Source organism: Heterodontus francisci, chromosome 14, assembly GCF_036365525.1.
Source record: "Heterodontus francisci isolate sHetFra1 chromosome 14, sHetFra1.hap1, whole genome shotgun sequence".
Classification (NCBI taxonomy): domain Eukaryota; kingdom Metazoa; phylum Chordata; class Chondrichthyes; order Heterodontiformes; family Heterodontidae; genus Heterodontus; species Heterodontus francisci.
In genome coordinates, this window is record NC_090384.1 from 66,308,761 (window position 1) to 66,329,421 (window position 20,661).

Sequence of the window (20,661 nt, forward strand, 5' to 3'; positions counted from 1 at the left end):
GTGTGAGGTCGTCCATTTTGGAAGGACAAACATGAATGCAAAATACTGGGTTAACGGTAGGGTTCTTGGGCATGTGGAGGAGCAGAGAGACCTTGGGGTCTATGTGCATAGATCATTGAAAGTTGCAACTCAAGTGGATAGGGCTGTGAAGAAGGCATATGGGGTGTTAGCGTTCATTAGCAGAGGGATTGAATTTAAGAGCCGTGAGGTGATGATGCAGCTGTACAGGACCTTGGTAAGGCCTCATTTGGAGTACTGTGTGCAGTTCTGGTCGCCTCATTTTAGGAAGGATGTGGAAGCCTTGGAGAGGGTGCAGAGGAGATTTACCAGGATGTTGCCTGGAATGGAGAATAAGTCTTACGAGGAAAGGCTGAACATTCTAGGCCTCTTCTCATTAGAAAGGAGAAGGATGAGGGGTGACATGATAGAGGTTTATAAGATGATCAGGGGAATAGATAGGGTAGACAGTCAGAAACTTTTTCCCCGGGTGGAGCAAAGCGTTACAAGGGGTCATAAATTTAAGGTGAAGGGTGGGAGATATAAGGGGGATGTCAGGGGAAGGTTCTTTACCCAGAGAGTGGTCGAGGCATGGAATGCCTTGCCCGGGGAAGTTGTTGAGTCAGAAACTTTAGGGACTTTCAAAAGGCTTTTGGATAGGTATATGGATAAAGGAGAATGATGGGGTATAGATTAAATTGTCCTTGACAGAGGACAAAGGATCGGCACAACATTGTGGGCCGAAGGGCCTGTTCTGTGCTGTATGTTCTATGTTCTATGTTCTATGTTCTATAACATATCAGCATTGAAAGGGAGGAAATATTAGCTGTTTTAGCGGGCTTAAAAGTGGAGAAATCCTCAGGCCCAGATGAGATCTATCGCAGGCTGTTATGTGAGGCAAGGGAGGAGATAGCAGGGGCTTTGACACAAATTTTCAGATCCTGTCTAGCCACAGGAGAGGTACCAGAGGACTGGAAGACAGCGAATGTGGTACCATGATTCAAGAAGGGTAGTAGGGATAAACCAGGTAATTACGTCTAACATCAGTGGTTGGGAAAATATTGGAAAAAATTTTGAGGGACAGGATTAATCTCCACTTGGAGAGGCAGGGATTAATCAGGGATAGTCAGCATGGCTTTGTCAGGGAGAGATCATGTCTAACCTGCTAGATTAAGTAATTCAAATTCAGTTAGTGATCAGGGACAACAGGGTGTGATTGCAAGTGAGGCAGGTAGGGAGATCCTGAGTTCAGGAGTGGAGGAGCCTCAGCCTTTGACCTTATCCAACAGGTATGAGATACTTGCTCCCTGTGTGGATGAGGAAAAGGGCTGCGTGGAGGATGAGCCAACTAACCATGGCACCATGGTGCAGAAGGCCATTCAAGAGGGGGGAGCAAAAAGACAAGTGGTAGTTACAGGGGATTCTATAATTAGGGGGATAGATAGTATCCTTTGCAAGCTGGATCGGGAGTCCCGCATGGTGTGTTGCCTGCCCGGTGCCAGGGTGCAGGACATCTCTGACCGGCTTGAAAGGATATTGGAGCGGGAGGGGGAGGATCCAGTTGTTGTGGTCCACATTGGGACTAACAACATAGGCAAGGCTAGGATGGAGGACCTGTTTGGGGATTATAAAGCACTAGGATCGAAATTAAGGAACAGGTCCTCGAGGGTCATAATCTCCGGATTACTGCCCAAGCCACGTGCAAATTGGCTTAGGGATAAGAATATTAGGGAAGTAAACACGTGGCTAAGGGAGTGGTGTGGGAAAGAGGGGTTCCATTTCATGGGGCATTGGCATCAGTTTTGGAACCGGGGGGATCTGTACCGATGGGACGGTCTCCACCTGAACCTATCTGCAACCAGCGTTCTAGCGAAACGGATAAATAGGGTGGTCTCTAGGACTTTAAACTAGTGACTCGGGGGGAAGGGAAAGGGAAAACAGGGAGTATGATGATAAATAAAAAGGTAAGCAGCAGGCTAACATGTGTGCAGGAGGGTTTAGGTTCAAGGCAGACGATGAAAGAAGCAAAAAGGAAGGATAACTCAGGAGTTATTATTAGAGATGTTGGGAATCATGAGGGTAAGAAAGCTAGCATAAAGGCACTTTACCTGAATGCTCGTAGCATTCGTAACAAGGTTGATGAGTTAACGGCACAAATCATCGCGAATAAATGATGTGGTAGCCATTACGGAGACGTGGTTACTGGTTGGTCACGACTGGGAGTTAAATATCCAGGGGTACCAGACTATTCGGAAGGACAGACAGGAAGGTAAGGGAGGTGGTGTAGCTCTGATACTCAAGGATGACATCAGGGCGCTGCTGAGAGATGATATAGGTTCTATGGAGAATGAGGTTGAATCCATTTGGGTGGAAATTAGAAACTCTAAGAAGAAAAAGTCATTGATAGGCATAGTCTATAGGCCACCAAATAATATCACATTGGGGCGGGCAATAAACAAAGAAATAACTAATGCCTGTAAAAATGGTGCGGCAATTATCATGGGGGATTTTAATCTACATGTAGATTGGTCGAACCAGCTCAGTCAGGGTAGCCTTGAGGAGGAATTTGTTGAGTGTATCTATGATAGTTTTCTTGAACAGTATGTAATGGAACCGACGAGGGAGCAAGCTATCCTAGAGCTAGTACTGTGTAATGAGACAGGAATAATTAATGACCTCATGGTTAGGGATCCTCTTGGAAGGAGTGATCACAGTATGGTTGAATTTAGAATACAGATGGAGAGTGTGAAGATAAAATCCAATACCAGGGTCCTGTGCTTGAACAAGGAGGACTACAATAGAATGAGGGAGGACTTGGCTAAAGTGGACTGGAAACAAAGATTTTACGGTGGGACAGTTGACGAGCAGTGGAGGACTTTCAAAGCAATTTTTCAAAGTGCTCAGCAAAAGTATATTCCAGTGAAAAGGAAGGACTGGAAGAAAAGGGGTAATCTGCCATGAGTGTCTAAGGAAATAAGGGAGGCTATCAAATTGAAAAAGAAGGCATACAAAGTGGCCAAAAGCAGCATGAAACTAGAAGATTGGGAAAACTTTAAAGGTCAGCAGAAAGCTACAAAAAGAGCCATAAAGAAAAGTAAGATGGAACATGAGAAAAAGCTAGCACAGAATATAAAGACAGATAGCAAAAGTTTCTATGAATATATATAACGAAGAAGAGTGGCTAAAGTAAACGTTGGTCCTTTAGAGGATGAGAAGGGGAAATTAGTTATGGGATATGATGAAATGGCTGAGGCATTGAACAGGTATTTTGTATCGGTCTTCACAGTGAAGGACATTAATAACATGCCAGTAATTGACAAAGAGACGAACGTAGGTGAGGACCTGGGAACAATCATTATTACGGAAGAGGTAGTGTTGGGCAAGCTAATGGAGCTAAGGATTGATAAGTCTCCTGGCCCTGATGGAATGCATCCCAGGGTTCTAAAAGAGATGGCGGGAGAAATAGCAGGTGCACTGACGGTAATTTTCCAAAATTCGCTGGACTCTGGGGTAGTCCCAGCAGATTGGAAAACAGCAGATGTGACGCCACTGTTTAAAAAGGGAGGTAGACAAAAGATGGGGAATTATAGACCGATTAGCTTAACCTCTGTAGTGGGGAAGATGCTTGAGTCTATCATCAAGGAAGAAATAGCAGGGCATCTCGATAGAAATTGTCCCGTTGGGCAGACGCAGCATGGGTTCATGAAGGGCAGGTCATGCTTGACAAATCTTTTGGAATTCTATGATGACATTACGAGCAAGGTGGACAATGGGGACCCAGTGGATGTGGTGTACCTAGATTTCCAAAAGGCCTTCGACAAGGTGCCGCACAAGAGGCTGCTGCATAAGATAAGGATGCATGGCGTTAGGGGTAAAGTATTAGCATGGATAGAGGATTGGTTGACGAACAGGAAGCAGAGAGCGGGGATAAATGAGTGCTATTCTGGTTGGCAATCAGTCACTAGTGGTGTGCCTCAGGGATCGGTGTTGGGACCGCAATTATTTACAATTTATATAGATGATTTGGAGTTGGGGACCACGTGTAGGGTGTCAAAGTTTGCAGATGACACTAAGATGAGTGGCAGAGCAAAGTGTGCAGATGACTGTGAAACTTTGTAGAGGAACATAGATACATTGAGTGAGTGGGCAAAGGTCTGGCAGATGGAATACAATGTTAGTAAATGTGAAGTCATTCATTTCGGTAGGAGTAACAGGAAAAAGGATTATTACTTGAATGGTAAAAAGTTGCAGCATGCTGCTATGCAGAGGGACCGAGGTGTCCTTGTGCATGAATTGCAGAAGGTTGGTCTGCAGGTACAGCAAGTAATTAGGAAGGCAAATGGAATTTTGTCCTTCATTGCTAAAGGGATTGAGTTTAAAAGCAGAGAGGTTATGTTGCAGCTGTATAAGGTACTGGTGAGGCCGCACCTGGAGTAGTGTGTGCAGTTTCGGTCTCCTCACTTGAGAAAGGATATACTGGCAATGGAGAGGGTGCAGAGGAGGTTCACTAGGTTGATTCCGGAGTTGAGGGGGTTGGCTTATGAGGAGAGATTGAGTAGATTGGGATTATATTCATTGGAGTTCAGAAGAATGAGGGGGGATCTTATAGAAACATATAAAATCATGAAGGGAATAGATAAGATACAAGTAGAGAGGATGTTTCCACTGGCAGGTGAAGCTAGGACAAGAGGGCATAGCCTCAAGATTAGAGGGAGCAGATTTAGGACTGAATTAAGAAGGAACTTCTTCACCCAGAGGGTTGTTAATCTATGGAATTCCTTGCCCAGTGAAGTAGTTGACGCTTCTTCAGTAAACGTCTTTAAAGCTAAGGTAGATATCTTTTTGAACAATAAAGGAATTAAGGGATACGGTGGGAGCGCGGGTAAGTGGATCTGAGTCCACGAAAAGATCAGCCATGATCTTATTGAATGGCGGAGCAGGCTCGAGGGGCCGGACAGCCTACTCCTGCTCCTAGTTCTTATGATCTTATGAACTAAACTTGATTGAATTTTTTGAGGAGGTGATTAGATGTGTCGATGAGGGTAAGGCATTAGATGTAGTATACATGGATTTCAGTAAGGCTTTTGATGAGGTCCCGCATGGGAGATTGGTTAAGAAGGTAAAAGCCCATGGGATCCAGGGCAATTTGGCAAATTTGATCCAAAATTGGCTTAGTGGCAGGAGGCAGAGGGTAATGGTCGAGGGCTGTTTTTGCGATTGGAAGCCTGTGACCAGTGGGGTACCGCAGGGATCGGTGCGGGGACCCTTGCTGTTTGTAGTGTACATTAACGATTTAGACGTGAATATAGGAGGTATGATAAGTAAGTTTGTAGATGACACGAAAATTGGTGGTGGTGTAAATAGTGAGGAGGAAATCCTTAGGTTACAGGGAGATGTAGATGGGCTGGTAAGATGGGCAGAGCAGTGGCAAATGGAATTTAATCCTGAAAAGTGTGAGGCAATGCATTTTGGGAGGACTAACAAGGCAAGGGAATACACAATGGATGGTGGGACCTTAGGAAGTACAGAAAGTCAGAGGGACCTTGGTGTACTTGTCCATAGATCACTGAAGGCAGCAGCACAGGTAGATAAGGTGGTTAGGAAGGCACATGGGATACTTGCCTTTCGCCGAGGCATAGAATATAAGAGCAGGGAGGTTATGGTGGAGCTATATAAAATGCTAGTTAGGCCACAGCTGGAGTACTGTGTACAGTTCTGGCACCACACTATAGGAAGGATGTGATTGCACTGGGGAGGGTGCAGTGGAGATTCACCAGGATGTTGCCGGGGCTGGAGCATTTCAGCTATGAAGAGAGTGTGAAAAGGCTCGGGATTTTTCCCTTGGAGCAGAGAAGGCTGAGGGGGAACATGATTGAGATGTATAAGATTATGAGGGGCATTGATAGGTTAGATAGGAGGAAACTTTTTCCCTTAGCGAGGGGTCAAGAACCAGGGGGCATAGATTTAGGGTAAGGGGCAGGAGGTTTAGGGGAGATTTGAGGAAACATTTTTTCACCCAGAGGGTGGTTGGAATCTGGAACGCATTGCCTGAAGAGATGGTGGAGGCAGGAACCCTCACAACATTTAAGAAATATTTAGGTGACCACTTGAAATGCCAGAGCATACAGGGCTACGGGCCAAGTGCAGGAATATGGGATTAGAATAGTCGAGTGCTGTATGGCCGGCACAAACACGATGGGCCGAAGGGCCTGTTTCTGTGCTGTATAACTCTATGACTCTATGAGTGACAGGAAACAGAGAATAGTTGTGAACTGCTGTTTTTCAGATTGGAGGAAGGTGGGGTTCCCCAGAGACTGGTATAAGGACCGCTGCTTTTCTTGATCTATATTAATTACCTAGATATCGGTGTGCAGGGCACAATTTCAAAATTTACAGATGACACAAAGTTTGGAAATATTGTGAACTGTGAGCAGGAGAGCAAAAGGCTTCAAGAGGACAAAGACAAGCTGGTGGTATGGGCAGACAAGTGGCAGATTAAATTTAATTCAGAGAAGTGTGACATGATACATTTTGGTAGGAAGAACAAGGAGAGGCAATACAAAATAAAGGATACAATTCTAAAAGGGGTGCAGGAGCAAAGGGACCTTGGGGTATATGTGCACAAATCACTGAAGGTGGCAGGGCAGGTTGAGAAAGAATTAAGACATATGGCATCCTGGGCTTTATAAATAGAAGCATATAGTACAAAAACAAGGAAGTTATGATGAATTAGAATTAGAATTAGAATTCACTTGGTCGGCCTCAACTGGTGCACTGTGTCCAATTCTGGACACTGCACTTTAGGAAGGACATGAAAGCATTCAAGATGGTGCAGACAAGATTTGCAAGAATGGTTCCAGGGATGAGGGACTTCAGTTGCATGGATAGAATGGGCAACCTAAGAGATTTGAAGGCGGTGTTCAAAATCATGAGGGGTCTGGACTGTATAGATAGGAAAAAACTGTTCCCATTGGCGGAAGGGTCGAGAACCAGAGGGCACCCATTTAAGGTGAACGGCAAATGAACCAAAGCTGACATGAGGAAAAACATACATTTTTTTAAAGCGAGTGATTAGGATCAGGAATGCACCGCCTGAGTGTGTGGTGGAGATAGATTCAAACGTGGCTTTCAAAAAAGAATTAGATAATTATCTGAAAAGAAACAATTTGTGGAGCTACTGGGAAACAGCTGGGGAGCGGGACTAGCTGAGTTGCTCTTACAGAGAGGCAGCACAGATACAACGGGCCGAATAGCCTTCTTCGGTACTGTAATGATTCTTTGAATCTATGATATGATAATGGATGTTGACCTTTCAACATACCCACAAAGAATACTGGGATGGAGACATCGGGTGGAATTTTATGAGCGCCGCAGTGTTCCCAATGGTGGAAGCAGAAGTTTTTGTAACTTCCACTTTCGCCACAATTCCCGTTTCCCACACAATTTTCTATGTAATTTAGCCATGCGGTGACAGGCATGGGGGACACATGGGATCTTGCAGCGGGAGCCGACTTTCATTGGTGGAACCCACCATCACTGCCCCAAGTGCCATGATTGTCACAGATATAAAACATTCCATGCTGGCGGCCTCAAAGAGAAGCAACCTTCCTTTCATGTAAGTATCTTCAGAACAACTCAAATTGAACCTTTTGCTTAAATCAAAATGTTTTTGCCTCCCTTATTTTGTGAAAGTCACCACGAACTTCATATCATTTATTTTACCTGAAGCCAAAGTGAACCACATGGCAGCTAGCGACCCGCCCCACTGTTCAGCGATCCCTCCCTGCAGGGAAAGGCGGGAGGTCCTCTTCCCTGCAGAAGAAGTGCGAAGACCTGATGTGAGCTGAGGAGGAGGTGGCAGCGATCACGAGAGGAGGGTAGCAGGGTGAGTGGTAATGGTGAGGCAGGGAACACAAGGCGTAAGCATGAAGTGTCATCTCCACTCTTGCAGCCATATGTGGAAACAGCAGGAAATCGTGTGAACTCGTGAAGCACATGCATAAAGTGCCTCTGTTCGTGTCTCCACTGCAAGTACCGACATTCGAGTCATGGAACACCAGAGGCCCAAGAATCCTCCTCTGGGGAGGAAGAAGAAACCAATGCCCCAAAGGATGTACCGTCACATGCCTCTTCTTCCACCTCTGCCAGTGCAGATATATCCACACAGCCCGCGGGGGGTTTAAGATTAGAATCTGGGTCACAAGCTGGTGGTCATGACACAGACACCTCCCAGCAGCTGAGGGAGCATGTGCCAGCCAGGTCCCCTGACAATCGGAGGTGCTGGGGACCAGGTCCCTGCTCAGCCCCATGCTCACGATGAGCCTCTGTTTGTAGCTACAAGTAGTCTTTTGGATAGCAGGAAAACCATGTGGAAAATATGTCGGTGATAGTGGCGTAGAGATAATTCTTCTCCTGTGGTCCCAAACCAGTTGCACGTTTAAAGAGTGGAAGCCTCTGCAATTGGCAAAGACAGCAGGCTGGTCCCAGGGAGCTCTAACAGCCACATGAGTAGAGTCAGTCAATCATCCCTTGCACCTAGGGAATGTAGTGATGGTGCCGAAGGCCGCAAATCTTGCTGCCTTGCTGTCCTTGTCGTCAGGTAAGTTGATGAAGTCACTGGCATGTCAAAAAAGAGCACTGGGCACCTCTTTGATGCACCTGTGGGTCGCAGAATGCGAGATGCCATATACGTCACCTGTGGATCCCTGGAAGGAGCCACTGGAAAAGGAACTGAATGCAGCAGTCACCTTGAGGACAACTGGCATGGGAAGTCCACCAAAGCCAAGTGGCTGCAGGTCATGCTGCAGGATCCGACAAATTTCTGTGACCATTTCACGTGACATCCTTAGGCGTCTCTGGCATTGCCCCTCTCACATTTGTATGTAATTTGTCCTTGTCCTGAGGATGCAGTGACGTGTCAGTGCCCGTCTTTGATAAGGCTGTTCCTGGATGTTATCATTCAGAGCATCCTCACCTTCTTGTTCTGCCTGTTGCTGGTGCGCAGACATCATGTGTTGAGGGAAAAGAGCACTCCTTAGTCTCTCCCTTTGCTCTTTTTCCCATGGTACAAATTGGGTGTATGAGACTCATGTCGCTGCTGCTTTTCTGAACAATAAATATGCAGAGCGTGGCAATTCAGCCTTCTGTTGCCAGTGAGCTGAAGCATCGAGGCAATGATGTTCCCTTTTCTCTGCCTTCAAATTGCAACCAGGTAGAAGACACACCCATTGTTGTTTGCCTCCTCCCACTCTCCTTGAATGTCCACATTATCATTGGAGAAAATTGTGCGCATGAAATTCAGGGCAAGTCTCCCCACTTTCCAACCTCCCTCTTCAACCTTCCAGCTTGAGCCCATCACCCTTGACCCACCCAATGTTACCATTACCCTTTGCTCCACAACTACTGAGTCTCCCTCATTACCGTACACAGCTTAATCATCAATTTATTAATGCCATCCCTCCCCCCTGTTCCTACCCCAGTTACTATCAATATGCCAACTCTTACACTTGAACCTCTTCACATCAAACTGACCATTGTTGCCAAGTCTCGTTCCCCTCCATATGAAGCTGTCAAATTAGTCTTGACTATCCCCCCTACCGAATCCATTTGCCCCCATTGACTGACCGTTCCCTCTGCAAGCCAGTACCCTCAATTTGCCCCACAGATCCCCGATGTTGACAGCACTCATCCCTCCCTTTAGGCCCTTCCCAAATATCTTCACATTGTACTGATCTAATCCACCCACCAACCCTGCAGCCGACAACATGCATCTTCATCATCAATATCAACCATTCAGCAACCAGGACGCTCCACTCCACCCTTCCCTGCTCTTCAATGCACCCAACTGTCCCACCCTCCCCTCCCCGACTAACCTGCCCTGCTCCTCTAGGCACCCGATCGCCCCACCCTGCCCTCCCCGAGTACTCTGCGCTGCTCCATGTAGCTTCCCCCCCCCCCCACCACAACCCCATGCCTTCGCCACCATACCCCAAGAAGATTCACCCTTGCTGGTGCCGAATCTGAAGGCAAACATCCATTCCAGTGCTGGTGTGGAGGCAAACATCCATTCTAATGCTGGCATTCGTTTAGTAGATGAATTAAAGACAGAAGAGCACAGACCTGAGACTCAACTACACCAATCCGACTGCTGCATGCCTCATTGAAACAATTGTGAACCGGGTGGCACAGGAATATCGTTCACTGTTCACTTAATCTGGCAACTAGGACTAAACTGTAACTATGTATATGCTATTTAAATGAATGCAAAGCTGCAATCTGCCACCACTCTGGGGGTACCCCAGAATGCTACAAACCACCGCCAATTTAATTCCTCTAAAATATCCCGCTGTCGGGAATCCGAAATACACCTCCCACCTAATTATATCACCCCGTATGCCACCAAATATGCCACGACAGACAACATTAAAACTCACCCTGTCTTTTCATTATTTCCATGTATATATAGTCTAATGGGGAAAAAAAGTGTTTTTACTAAATAACTAGCAATATATAATTTGTAAATAAATGACACTGTACTTGAAGTTGGTTCTTAGTTTAGAAATTTAAGCTCCAACTACCAGTATGAGTAACATACGACATGTGTTCCATCTCACTGGCTCCACATCATATAAGTATGGCTACAACGAAAAGATCAAAAAATCTTTCTAAGCTTACTTGCACTAGTTATACGATTTGTATATTAACTTTGCTTTTTTTTTTACCAAGTCACATTTCTGACTACATTCCTTCATGTCACAATCTTTACGATTGTTGTTTATGCAAAATGTTCTGTTTCTTCATGCAATATAAGGACAACAATAGAGTTTGCCAAACTATTTGGTCATTAGAATGGAATTCAATACATGTACTTTATCTTAATAAATTCATAATTGTGGTGTCTGACCAGAAGAACCTTGAACTTTATATGTTTAGCAACTGATGTCTACAAGACTGATTGTCTGGCAAGACAAGGAAATGAGTGTTATCTGTAAAGGTTACCAGAATGTCAAATTTCAGGGCTAACTGTGCAAGAGGAAGATCAATCTGCTAATAAAAACATTGCAATATTACAACCAATTTTGTCTTTTATAATTTAGCATAGAAACAAACTAAAGGTCTTAACCTCAGATTTACATTTGCAAACACAGACCTTTGCATAACACTGTGTTTATAATTACCATCTGAAAAAATATTTAACCCAGCCTTAGCTTTAACTTAGAGTCAGAGAGATACAGCACTGAAACAGGCCCTTCGGCCCACTGAGTCTGTGCCGACCAACAACCACCCATTTATACTAATCCTACATTAATCTCATATTCCCTACCACATTCCCACCACCCACCTACACTATGGGCAATTTACAATGGCCAATTTACTTATCAACCTTCAAGTCTTTGGCTGTGGAAGGAAACCGGAACACCCAGCGGAAACCCACGTGGTCACAGGGAGAACTTGTAAACTCCACACAGGCAGAACCGAACCCGGGTCGCTGGAGCTGTGAGGCTGCGGTACTAACCACTGCACCGCCCTTGTTTTGGTGCAATTCAATTAAGTGTTAGGTCAGCTGCCAAAATTGCTTTATGCACAAATGGGCTATCGTAAAGTTCTTGGAGCTTTATTAACATTGATTAATTAAAAACCTATTACAGTTGGTGACTAACTGCATATGATAGTAGCAACCGTGGTAGTAGTGCACGCCTCTTGGAATTGTACTGCAATTTTCTCTACTTATCAGTCGTCTAGTAGCAGACATGAATATTTTACAAAAGACAATGAGAATGTTATTTTTAAAGTTCAATGTAAATATAATGCATTTTATTTATCCAAGTCAAGCTGGCAGCTTGCAGCAAATCAAATAATTTTACAGGGCTATTTGCATTGCTGGTATACATATTTTAGTTTATGGAAATTCTGTTCATGGGATAGTCATTAAAGAGTAAGGTGAATGTCTAAAGTATACTGTGCTCCAAGCTCTCTATTGCTACACGAACAGCCTTCTAAAAGAGAATGGTCCACATCACAATGGGTTATAAATTGCCAGTCCACTGAACAAGTTCATTTGTCTAAGTTTTGAAAGGAAATGCCATATTACATCGAAATGAGCCAGCATCTACACCAGAAATCTACAATAATAGGCTTTAAAAATCAACAGAGCTATTTGTGCCAATGTTGTACCCCCGAGGTGGCAAGGATTCTCTTCAACACTGATCTCACCATAAATTACAGAGTCAGCTCATTCGTATAATCACTGGTATTGGTCTGCCCAACTCCAATGTAACATGGAAGCACTAGAGTGGAGGAATGGAAATTGCTGATACAGGACTTTAAAAAGCTGAGAATGGTTAAGATTTCAGCAACAGGCTCAGGGAGTAGCATGTAAGCATTGAATATTTTTAAAGACTGGAATAACCTGTTAGGTGTGTAATAGATGGCTCATGTGGGATTTTGAAAGCATATATTCAAGAAACTGATAAAGGAAGGTTGATATGTCCCCAGGACCTGATATTCTACATCCCAGAGAGTTGTAAGAGGTAGCTATGGAGATTGTGGATGCATTGATCATCTTCCAAAATTCTATAGATTCTGGAACGGTTCCTGCAGATTGTAAGGTAGCAAATGTCACCCCACTATTTAAGAAGGGAGAGAGAGAGAAAATAGGGAACTACCGACCTGTTGGCCTTACATCAGTAGTAGGGAAAATGTTAGAATCTATTCTAAAGGACGCGATAAATGGACACTTAGATAATAACTATCTGACTGGGTATAGTCAACATGGATTTATGAATGGGAAATCATGTTTGATGAACCTGATGGAGTCTTTTGAGGATGTTACTAACAGAATTGATAAAGGGGAAATCGGTGGACGTGGTAGACTGGGATTTTCAGAAGCTTTTGATAAAGTCCCCCACAGGAGGTTGTTTAGCAAAATTGAAGCACATGGGGTAGGAAGTAATATACTGGCATGGATTAAGAATTGGTAACGGGCAGAAAACAAAGTAGGAATAAACGGGTCATTGTCACGTTGGCAGGCTGTGAATAGTGGGGTACCGCAAGGATCAGTACTTGGGTCCTAGCTGTTCACAATATATATCAATGATTTGGATGTGGGGACCAAATGTAGTATTTCCAAGTTCACAGATGACACAAAACTAGGTGGAAATGTGCGTTGTGAAGATGCAGCAAAGCGGCTTCAAGGGGATTTGGACAGACAGTGAGTGGGCAAGAACGTGGTCCTTGGAATATAATATAGAAATATGTGAGGTTATCTACTTTGGTAGGAGGAACAGATGTGCAGAGTATTTCTTAAATGGCGCTTTGAAGTTGCGGCCGGGGGGGCCGTTCGTGGATGTTTTGGGTGTTCGGGGCACCTTTTCACAGGACTTCTCTCGGGTCCCGCAGCTCCTTCTTCACCTCAATGGACTTACCGCATGCCGTGGCTGCAGACACTCTGGACTGTGTAGACAGCAGGATCGGAGATTAAAGTATCGGCAGCTGTTCTCGTCAGTTTCATCCGGATCAATTTCATTGAGAAAACAAAGAGCAGGTGTGGCTGGGGGAGGGCAGTGGGCCCAGGTAACATACACTAAACTAACTGTTAACTTTTAGATAGGGCTAAAATGAACTTAAACCACTACAAAAAAAAAAAAAACCCTTAGCAAATGTAATCACCTCTAAGTCTGCCAAATGATGCTTCACCTCCCGAAGGACGTGGATGAGCTTTCCGGACGTCGATGGTGGGCACTGAGGAAATGGCTTATTACCTGCACCAGATTCCACCCCCCCTCCCCCCCCCTTTACCCCCCTTCCACCCCCCCCCACCCCCGTCCCCTTCCCTGCTCCACCCTCTCAGCTCACCCCCTCACAACCCCGTCCCAGCCCGCCCCCCCCTCGCACCATCTTCACCCCGCACCCCCTTCCCCTGCACCCCCCCCCCCACCCCCTCCCTCTACCCCTCCCCCTTGCATCCCCTCCTCCCACCGGCACCATCCTACACCTGTGTAGGGGCCCCAACAGCCCCACTGCCTTGTGGGCGTCTCGGGAGAGACCAAGGCTAAGGGAGTAAACCCTAACAGAAAATCCGGAGCGGAACCCCGTAGGCGGTCATGTGTCACCTTTGGCATGTTTCCGGCAGTTCCTGCAGCCATACTGGTGCCAAACGTCGTGCACTGCACTCCTTTGGACCCCACCAGAAAGGCCGAGAGGGGGGTTTTGACGACTGGGCAACTCTCAACCTCCATAAATTTGCCCAGGCATGCGCCATGGAGAGGTCACTCCATAGTTGCCTCACAGCGACTGAAACAACACGGAAGGCAGCAGTTACGGGTTATAAGTCCAGATAAATTGGCGTAGAAACTGGGCGCCACGGGTTGCCTTTGTCGGTGGGAGAGGTCATTGCACCTCACTGGACAGCTACTGCCCGCCTCAAACCGGGCAGCCCCCGGTCAATAAGGTTCTGTCCCGCCACAGTCTGCCTGCTTCAATGGGTGCTTGGAGCTCAGGGTCATTGCCCGAAAGGTGGACTGATACACCGCACCAAACAACATGAAAAAAGGAAAGAAGGTACCAGCCCTTCGCTTTGCAAGCTGGAACGTCAGAACTATGTGTCCTGGCCTGTCGGAAGACCTTACACAAATCAACGATTCTCGGAAGACCGCCATCATTAACAACGAGCTCAGTAGACTCAATGTGGACATTGCAGCACTTCAGGAGACTCGCCTCCCCGCGAGTGGCTCTCTAGCAGAGCAAGACTACACCTTCTTCTGGCAGGGCAGGGATCCTGAAGAACCAAGACAGCATGGAGTGGGCTTCGCCATCAGAAACTCCTTGCTCAGCATGATAGAGCCTCCCTCAAATGGCTCGGAACGCATACTGTCCATCCGACTGCTCACCACCTCTGGTCCAGTACACCTACTCAGCATCTATGCTCCAACACTCTGTTCCGCACCTGAAGCTAAAGACCAGTTCTATGAACAACTCCATAACATCATTAGCAGCATCCCCAACACCGAACACCTATTCCTGCTGGGGGACTTTAATGCCAGGGTTGGGGCCGACCATGACTCATGGCCCTCCTGCCTTGGGCGCTATGGCGTTGGAAGGATGAATGAGAACGGGCAGAGACTGCTTGAGTTGTGTACCTATCATAACCTCTGCATCACCAACTCGTTCTTTCACACTAAACCCTGTCACCAGGTTTCATGGAGGCACCCAAGATCACGTCGTTGGCACCAGCTAGACCTCATTGTCACAAGGCGAGCCGCCTTAAACAGTGTTCAAATCACACGCAGCTTCCACAGTGCGGACTGCGACACCGACCACTCCCTGGTGTGCAGCAAGGTTAGACTCAGACCAAAGAAGTTGCATCATTCCAAGCAGAAGGGCCACCCGCGCATCAACACGAGCAGAATTTTTCACCCACAGCTGTTACAAAAATTTCTAAATTCACTTGTAACAGCCCTTCAAAACACTCCCACAGGGGATGCTGAGACCAAGTGGGCCCACATCAGAGACGCCATCTATGAGTCAGCTTTGACCACCTACGGCAAAAGTGCGAAGAGAAATGCAGACTGGTTTCAATCTCATAATGAAGAGCTGGAACCTGTCATAGCCGCTAAGCGCATTGCACTTTTGAACTACAAGAAAGCCCCCAGCGATTTAACATCCGCAGCACTTAAAGCAGCCAGAAGTACTGCACAAAGAACAGCTAGGCGTTGCGCAAACGACTACTGGCAACACCTATGCAGTCATATTCAGCTGGCCTCAGACACCGGAAACATCAGAGGAATGTATGATGGCATGAAGAGAGCTCTTGGGCCAACCATCAAGAAGATCACCCCCCTCAAATCTAAATCGGGGGACATAATCACTGACCAACGCAAACAGATGGACCGCTGGGTTGAGCACTACCTAGAACTGTACTCCAAGGAGAATGCTGTCACTGAGACTGCCCTCAATGCAGCCCAGCCTCTACCAGTCATGGATGAGCTGGACATACAGCCAACCAAATCGGAACTCAGTGATGCCATTGATTCCCTAGCCAGCGGAAAAGCCCCTGGGAAGGACAGCATTACCCCTGAAATAATCAAGAGTGCCAAGCCTGCTATACTCTCAGCACTACATGAACTGCTATGCCTGTGCTGGGACGAGGGAGCAGTACCACAGGACATGCGCGATGCCAACATCATCACCCTCTATAAAAACAAAGGTGACCGCGGTGACTGCAACAACGACCGTGGAATCTCCCTGCTCAGCATAGTGGGGAAAGTCTTTGCTCGAGTCGCTCTGAACAGGCTCCAGAAGCTGGCCGAGCGCGTCTACCCTGAGGCACAGTGTGGCTTTCGTGCAGAGAGATCGACTATTGACATGCTGTTCTCCCTTCGTCAGATACAGGAGAAATGCCGTGAACAACAGATGCCCCTCTACATTGCTTTCATTGATCTCACCAAAGCCTTTGACCTCGTCAGCAGACGTGGTCTCTTCAGACTACTAGAAAAGATCGGATGTCCACCAAAGCTACTAAGTATCATCACCTCATTCCATGACAATATGAAAGGCACAATTCAACATGGTGGCTCCTCATCAGAGCCCTTTCCTATCCTGAGTGGTGTGAAACAGGGCTGTGTTCTCGCACCCACACTTTTTGGGATTTTCTTCTCCCTGCTGCTTTCACATGCGTTCAAATCCTCTGAAGAAGGAATTTTCCTCCACACAAGATCAGGGGGCAGGTTGTTCAACCTTGCCCGTCTAAGAGCGAAGTCCAAAGTACGGAAAGTCCTCATCAGAGAACTCCTCTTTGCTGACGATGCTGCTTTAACATCTCACACTGAAGAATGCCTGCAGAGTCTCATCGACAGGTTTGCGTCTGCCTGCAATGAATTTGGCCTAACCATCAGCCTCAAGAAAACGAACATCATGGGGCAGGATGTCAGAAATGCTCCATCCATCAATATTGGCGACCACGCTCTGGAAGTGGTTCAAGAGTTCACCTACCTAGGCTCAACTATCACCAGTAACCTGTCTCTAGATGCAGAAATCAACAAGCGCATGGGTAAGGCTTCCACTGCTATGTTCAGACTGGCCAAGAGAGTGTGGGAAAATGGCGCACTGACACGGAACACAAAAGTCCGAGTGTATCAGGCCTGTGTCCTCAGTACCTTGCTCTACGGCAGCGAGGCCTGGACAACGTATGCCAGCCAAGAGCGACGTCTCAATTCATTCCATCTTCGCTGCCTTCGGAGAATACTTGGCATCAGGTGGCAGGACTATATCTCCAACACAGAAGTCCTTGAAGCGGCCAACATCCCCAGCTTATACACACTACTGAGTCAGCGGCGCTTGAGATGGCTTGGCCATGTGAGCCGCATGGAAGATGGCAGGATCCCCAAAGACACATTGTACAGCGAGCTCGCCACTGGTATCAGACCCACCGGCCGTCCATGTCTCCGTTATAAAGACGTCTGCAAACGCGACATGAAATCGTGTGACATTGATCACAAGTCGTGGGAGTCAGTTGCCAGCATTCGCCAGAGCTGGCGGGCAGCCATAAAGACAGGGCTAAATTGTGGCGAGTCGAAGAGACTTAGTAGTTGGCAGGAAAAAAGACAGAGGCGCAAGGGGAGAGCCAACTGTGCAACAGCCCCAACAAACAAATTTCTCTGCAGCACCTGTGGAAGAGCCTGTCACTCCAGAATTGGCCTTTATAGCCACTCCAGGCGCTGCTTCACAAACCACTGACCACCTCCAGGCGCGTATCCATTGTCTCTCGAGATAAGGAGGCCCAAAAGAAAGAAGAGGTTAGAAAGTGTAGATGTACAAAGGGACCTGGGTGTCATCAATAAGTCAATGAATGCTAACATGCAATTAGGTGTAGCAAGTAATTAGGAAGGCTAATGGTATGTTGGCCTTTATTGCAAGAGGATTTGAGTACAGGAGTAGTGATGTCTTGCTTCAATTGTATAGAACCTTGGTTAGACTGCACGTGGAGTACTGTGTGCAGTTTTGGTCCCCTTACCTTCGGAAGGATATTATTGCCATAGAGGGAGTGCAATGAAAGTTCAGCAAATTTGTTCCTGGGACAGTGGGACTGTCCTATGAAGAGAGATTGGGGAAACTGGTCCAGTATTCTGTAGAGTTTCAAAGAATGAGAGGTAATCTCATTGAAACCTACAAAATACTTAAAGGGATAGACATGGTTGATGCAGGTAAGATGCTTCTCCTAGTTGGGGCATTTCGAACCAGGGGACACAATTTCAAAATAAGGGGGAAGCCACTTAGGACCGAGATGAGGAGAAATTTCTTTCCTTAGAGGGTTGTAAATCTTTGGAATTCTCTACCCCAGAGGGCTGTGGAAGCCCAGTCATTGATTATGTTTAAAGTAGAGTTTGACAGATTTCTAGGGGCGGCACGGTGGCTAGCACCGCAGCCTCACAGCTCCAGCGACCCGGGTTCGATTCCAGGTACTGCCTGTGTGGAGTTTGCAAGTTCTCCCTGTGACCCCGTGGGTTTCCGCCAGGTGCTCCGGTTTCCTCCCACAGCCAAAGACTTGCAGGTTGATAGGTAAATTGGCCATTGTAAATTGCCCCTAGTGTAGGTAGGTGATAGGAGAATTGTGGGGATGTGGTAGGGAATATGGGATTAATGTAGGATTAGTATAAAATGGGTGGTTGATGGTCGGCACAGACTTGGTGGGCCGAAGGGCCTGTTTCAGTGCTGTATCTCTAAATAAATAAATACGGGGATAGTGTGGGAAAAAGGCATTGAAGTGGATAATCAGCCATAATCGCATTGAATGACGGAGCAAGCTCGATGGGCTGAATGACCTACTCCTGTGTTCCTTAATGAAAGACCCGGCACAGACAGCCAAAGAAGACAGCAGGGCATTAAAACGAGGCAAAAACGATGATCACACAATTCTAATGACACCAAATTTCTGACACTCATAGAAATTGCAAAGGAGAGAGAGAAACAAATGGGTTCCCAAGAAAACTGTCTTTCATGCCACGTGGAGCCAAGTACCACTTCGATAACTCCTAAAACTCTGTACTCTGGATAGTGCCTCAGGTTGAGCAAAATTACTTGCAACCTGGGTGTCTTATTTGAATCCAGAACGAGCTTCCAACTGCATATCCTCTCCATCACAAAGACCACCTACTTCCACCTCCATTATGCCATCGTTTCTGCCCCTATCTCAGACCATCTACAATTAAAATCCTCATCCGTGCGTTTGTCACCTACAGACTCAACTATTCCAATGACCTCCTGGCCAGCCTCCCATTCTCATAAACTTTAATTATTCCAAAATTCTGCTACCTAATTTTCTATCCTGCACCTATCACTCCTGTCCTTTCTGAAGCAAATTCGCTCAAATTTAAAAATCTTATCCTGGTGTTTAAATCCCTTCATGGCCTTGCCCCTTCCTATCTCTGTAATCCTCCCAGCCCTAATACTGCCCTCAGAGCTCTCCATTCCTCAGACTCTGTGCTCTAGTGCATCCCCTCTCTCTTCACACCAATCGTACCTTCAGCCGTCGAGGGCCACGTTATGATGTAATATGAGGCAGATAGGAAATTCTCTGAATGTACTTACCTGTAAATTAATTTCCGCTTCATAAAAAGTTAGACATGCACAGTAGTGGCGATCTGAGTCAATGTCTGTCAGAACCACAACAAAATACGTCGGCTGTTTTCGTTCCGTGGACAGTTGCCAGCCAGCAGGTTGACAAAACTAGAGTGAAAAACAAATAATGAACAGTTAGGACACAATATTGTTCCGCCAAAACATCCAAAAAATCATCTGAAGAGTTTTATAAGCCTGAATGTCAAACATTATATGCTGCTTGGCAATTTTGTTAATGAGAGTGAAAAATACAAGTGTCTGGATTAAACTGCATTTTTCAACAAATGCAAAATACTGCAGCTGCTGGAAAGCTGAAATAAAAACAAAGGAAGTTCACAATACTCAACAGTTCAGACAGCATTTGCGGAGAGAGAAAGAGACTTCATGTTCTAGTTTGATGATCTTTTGTGTTTTTCAAGTTTTGAAGAAAGTTCATGGAACTGAAGAATTAACCATGTTTCTCTCTCCACAGATGCTGCCTGACTGGCTGAGTATTTCCAGCATTCGCTGTTTATATTTCTTAACAAATGGTCTTTCACTTCCTGTCTCTTTCTCAAGGCCAGCAACACAGTTTTTACTGGTTGTACAAGTCTTTCCAGCCATCAGGAAGCCTGCAACAGTTACAGCTGAAAGTTGAGATTCACAATTTTCAAACTTCCTAAAATTTGCTATCAGTAGTGTGCAAATTTCCCAACATAAACGAGACAGTTTCCACAACACCAATGGCCAAGATTATGATGAAAGTATTTCAAGTAATTCTGTAGTATAAGTGCAACATTAGATGCAACTGATTTGAAGGACAGAGTGAAACATGAACATACAACAGTTGAACTCGAAATCAAGAGGGCAAAATTCAATTGCCCCTGAAGACAGGTGCAGGCGACGCGATGTGCAATCAATCCACAACCGTTGCTTCCAATACAGGCGGCACACCAAATTTATGCTGCCTGCTAATTTGCATGACTACTTGTGTGCAGCCAGCACTAAATGCGTTGTTGTGACTACACGCCTCAGAGGAGACCAAGTTCGTGCAAGGGTAGCACCACCTTA

At 46.1% G+C, this 20,661-nt stretch overlaps 1 protein-coding gene across 2 annotated transcripts in view; it reads right to left on the bottom strand.

Annotated features, from left to right (window-relative positions):
- The window catches only part of sbf2 (SET binding factor 2), a 743,327-nt gene that overhangs the window by 452,064 nt on the left and 270,602 nt on the right, over positions 1 to 20,661 (bottom strand). For both annotated transcript variants that reach the window (XM_068046388.1, XM_068046387.1), the window contains exon 3: positions 19,582 to 19,719. In XM_068046388.1, coding sequence (XP_067902489.1) covers positions 19,582 to 19,719 — 138 coding nt within the window. The remainder of the gene's footprint in view (positions 1 to 19,581; positions 19,720 to 20,661) is intronic.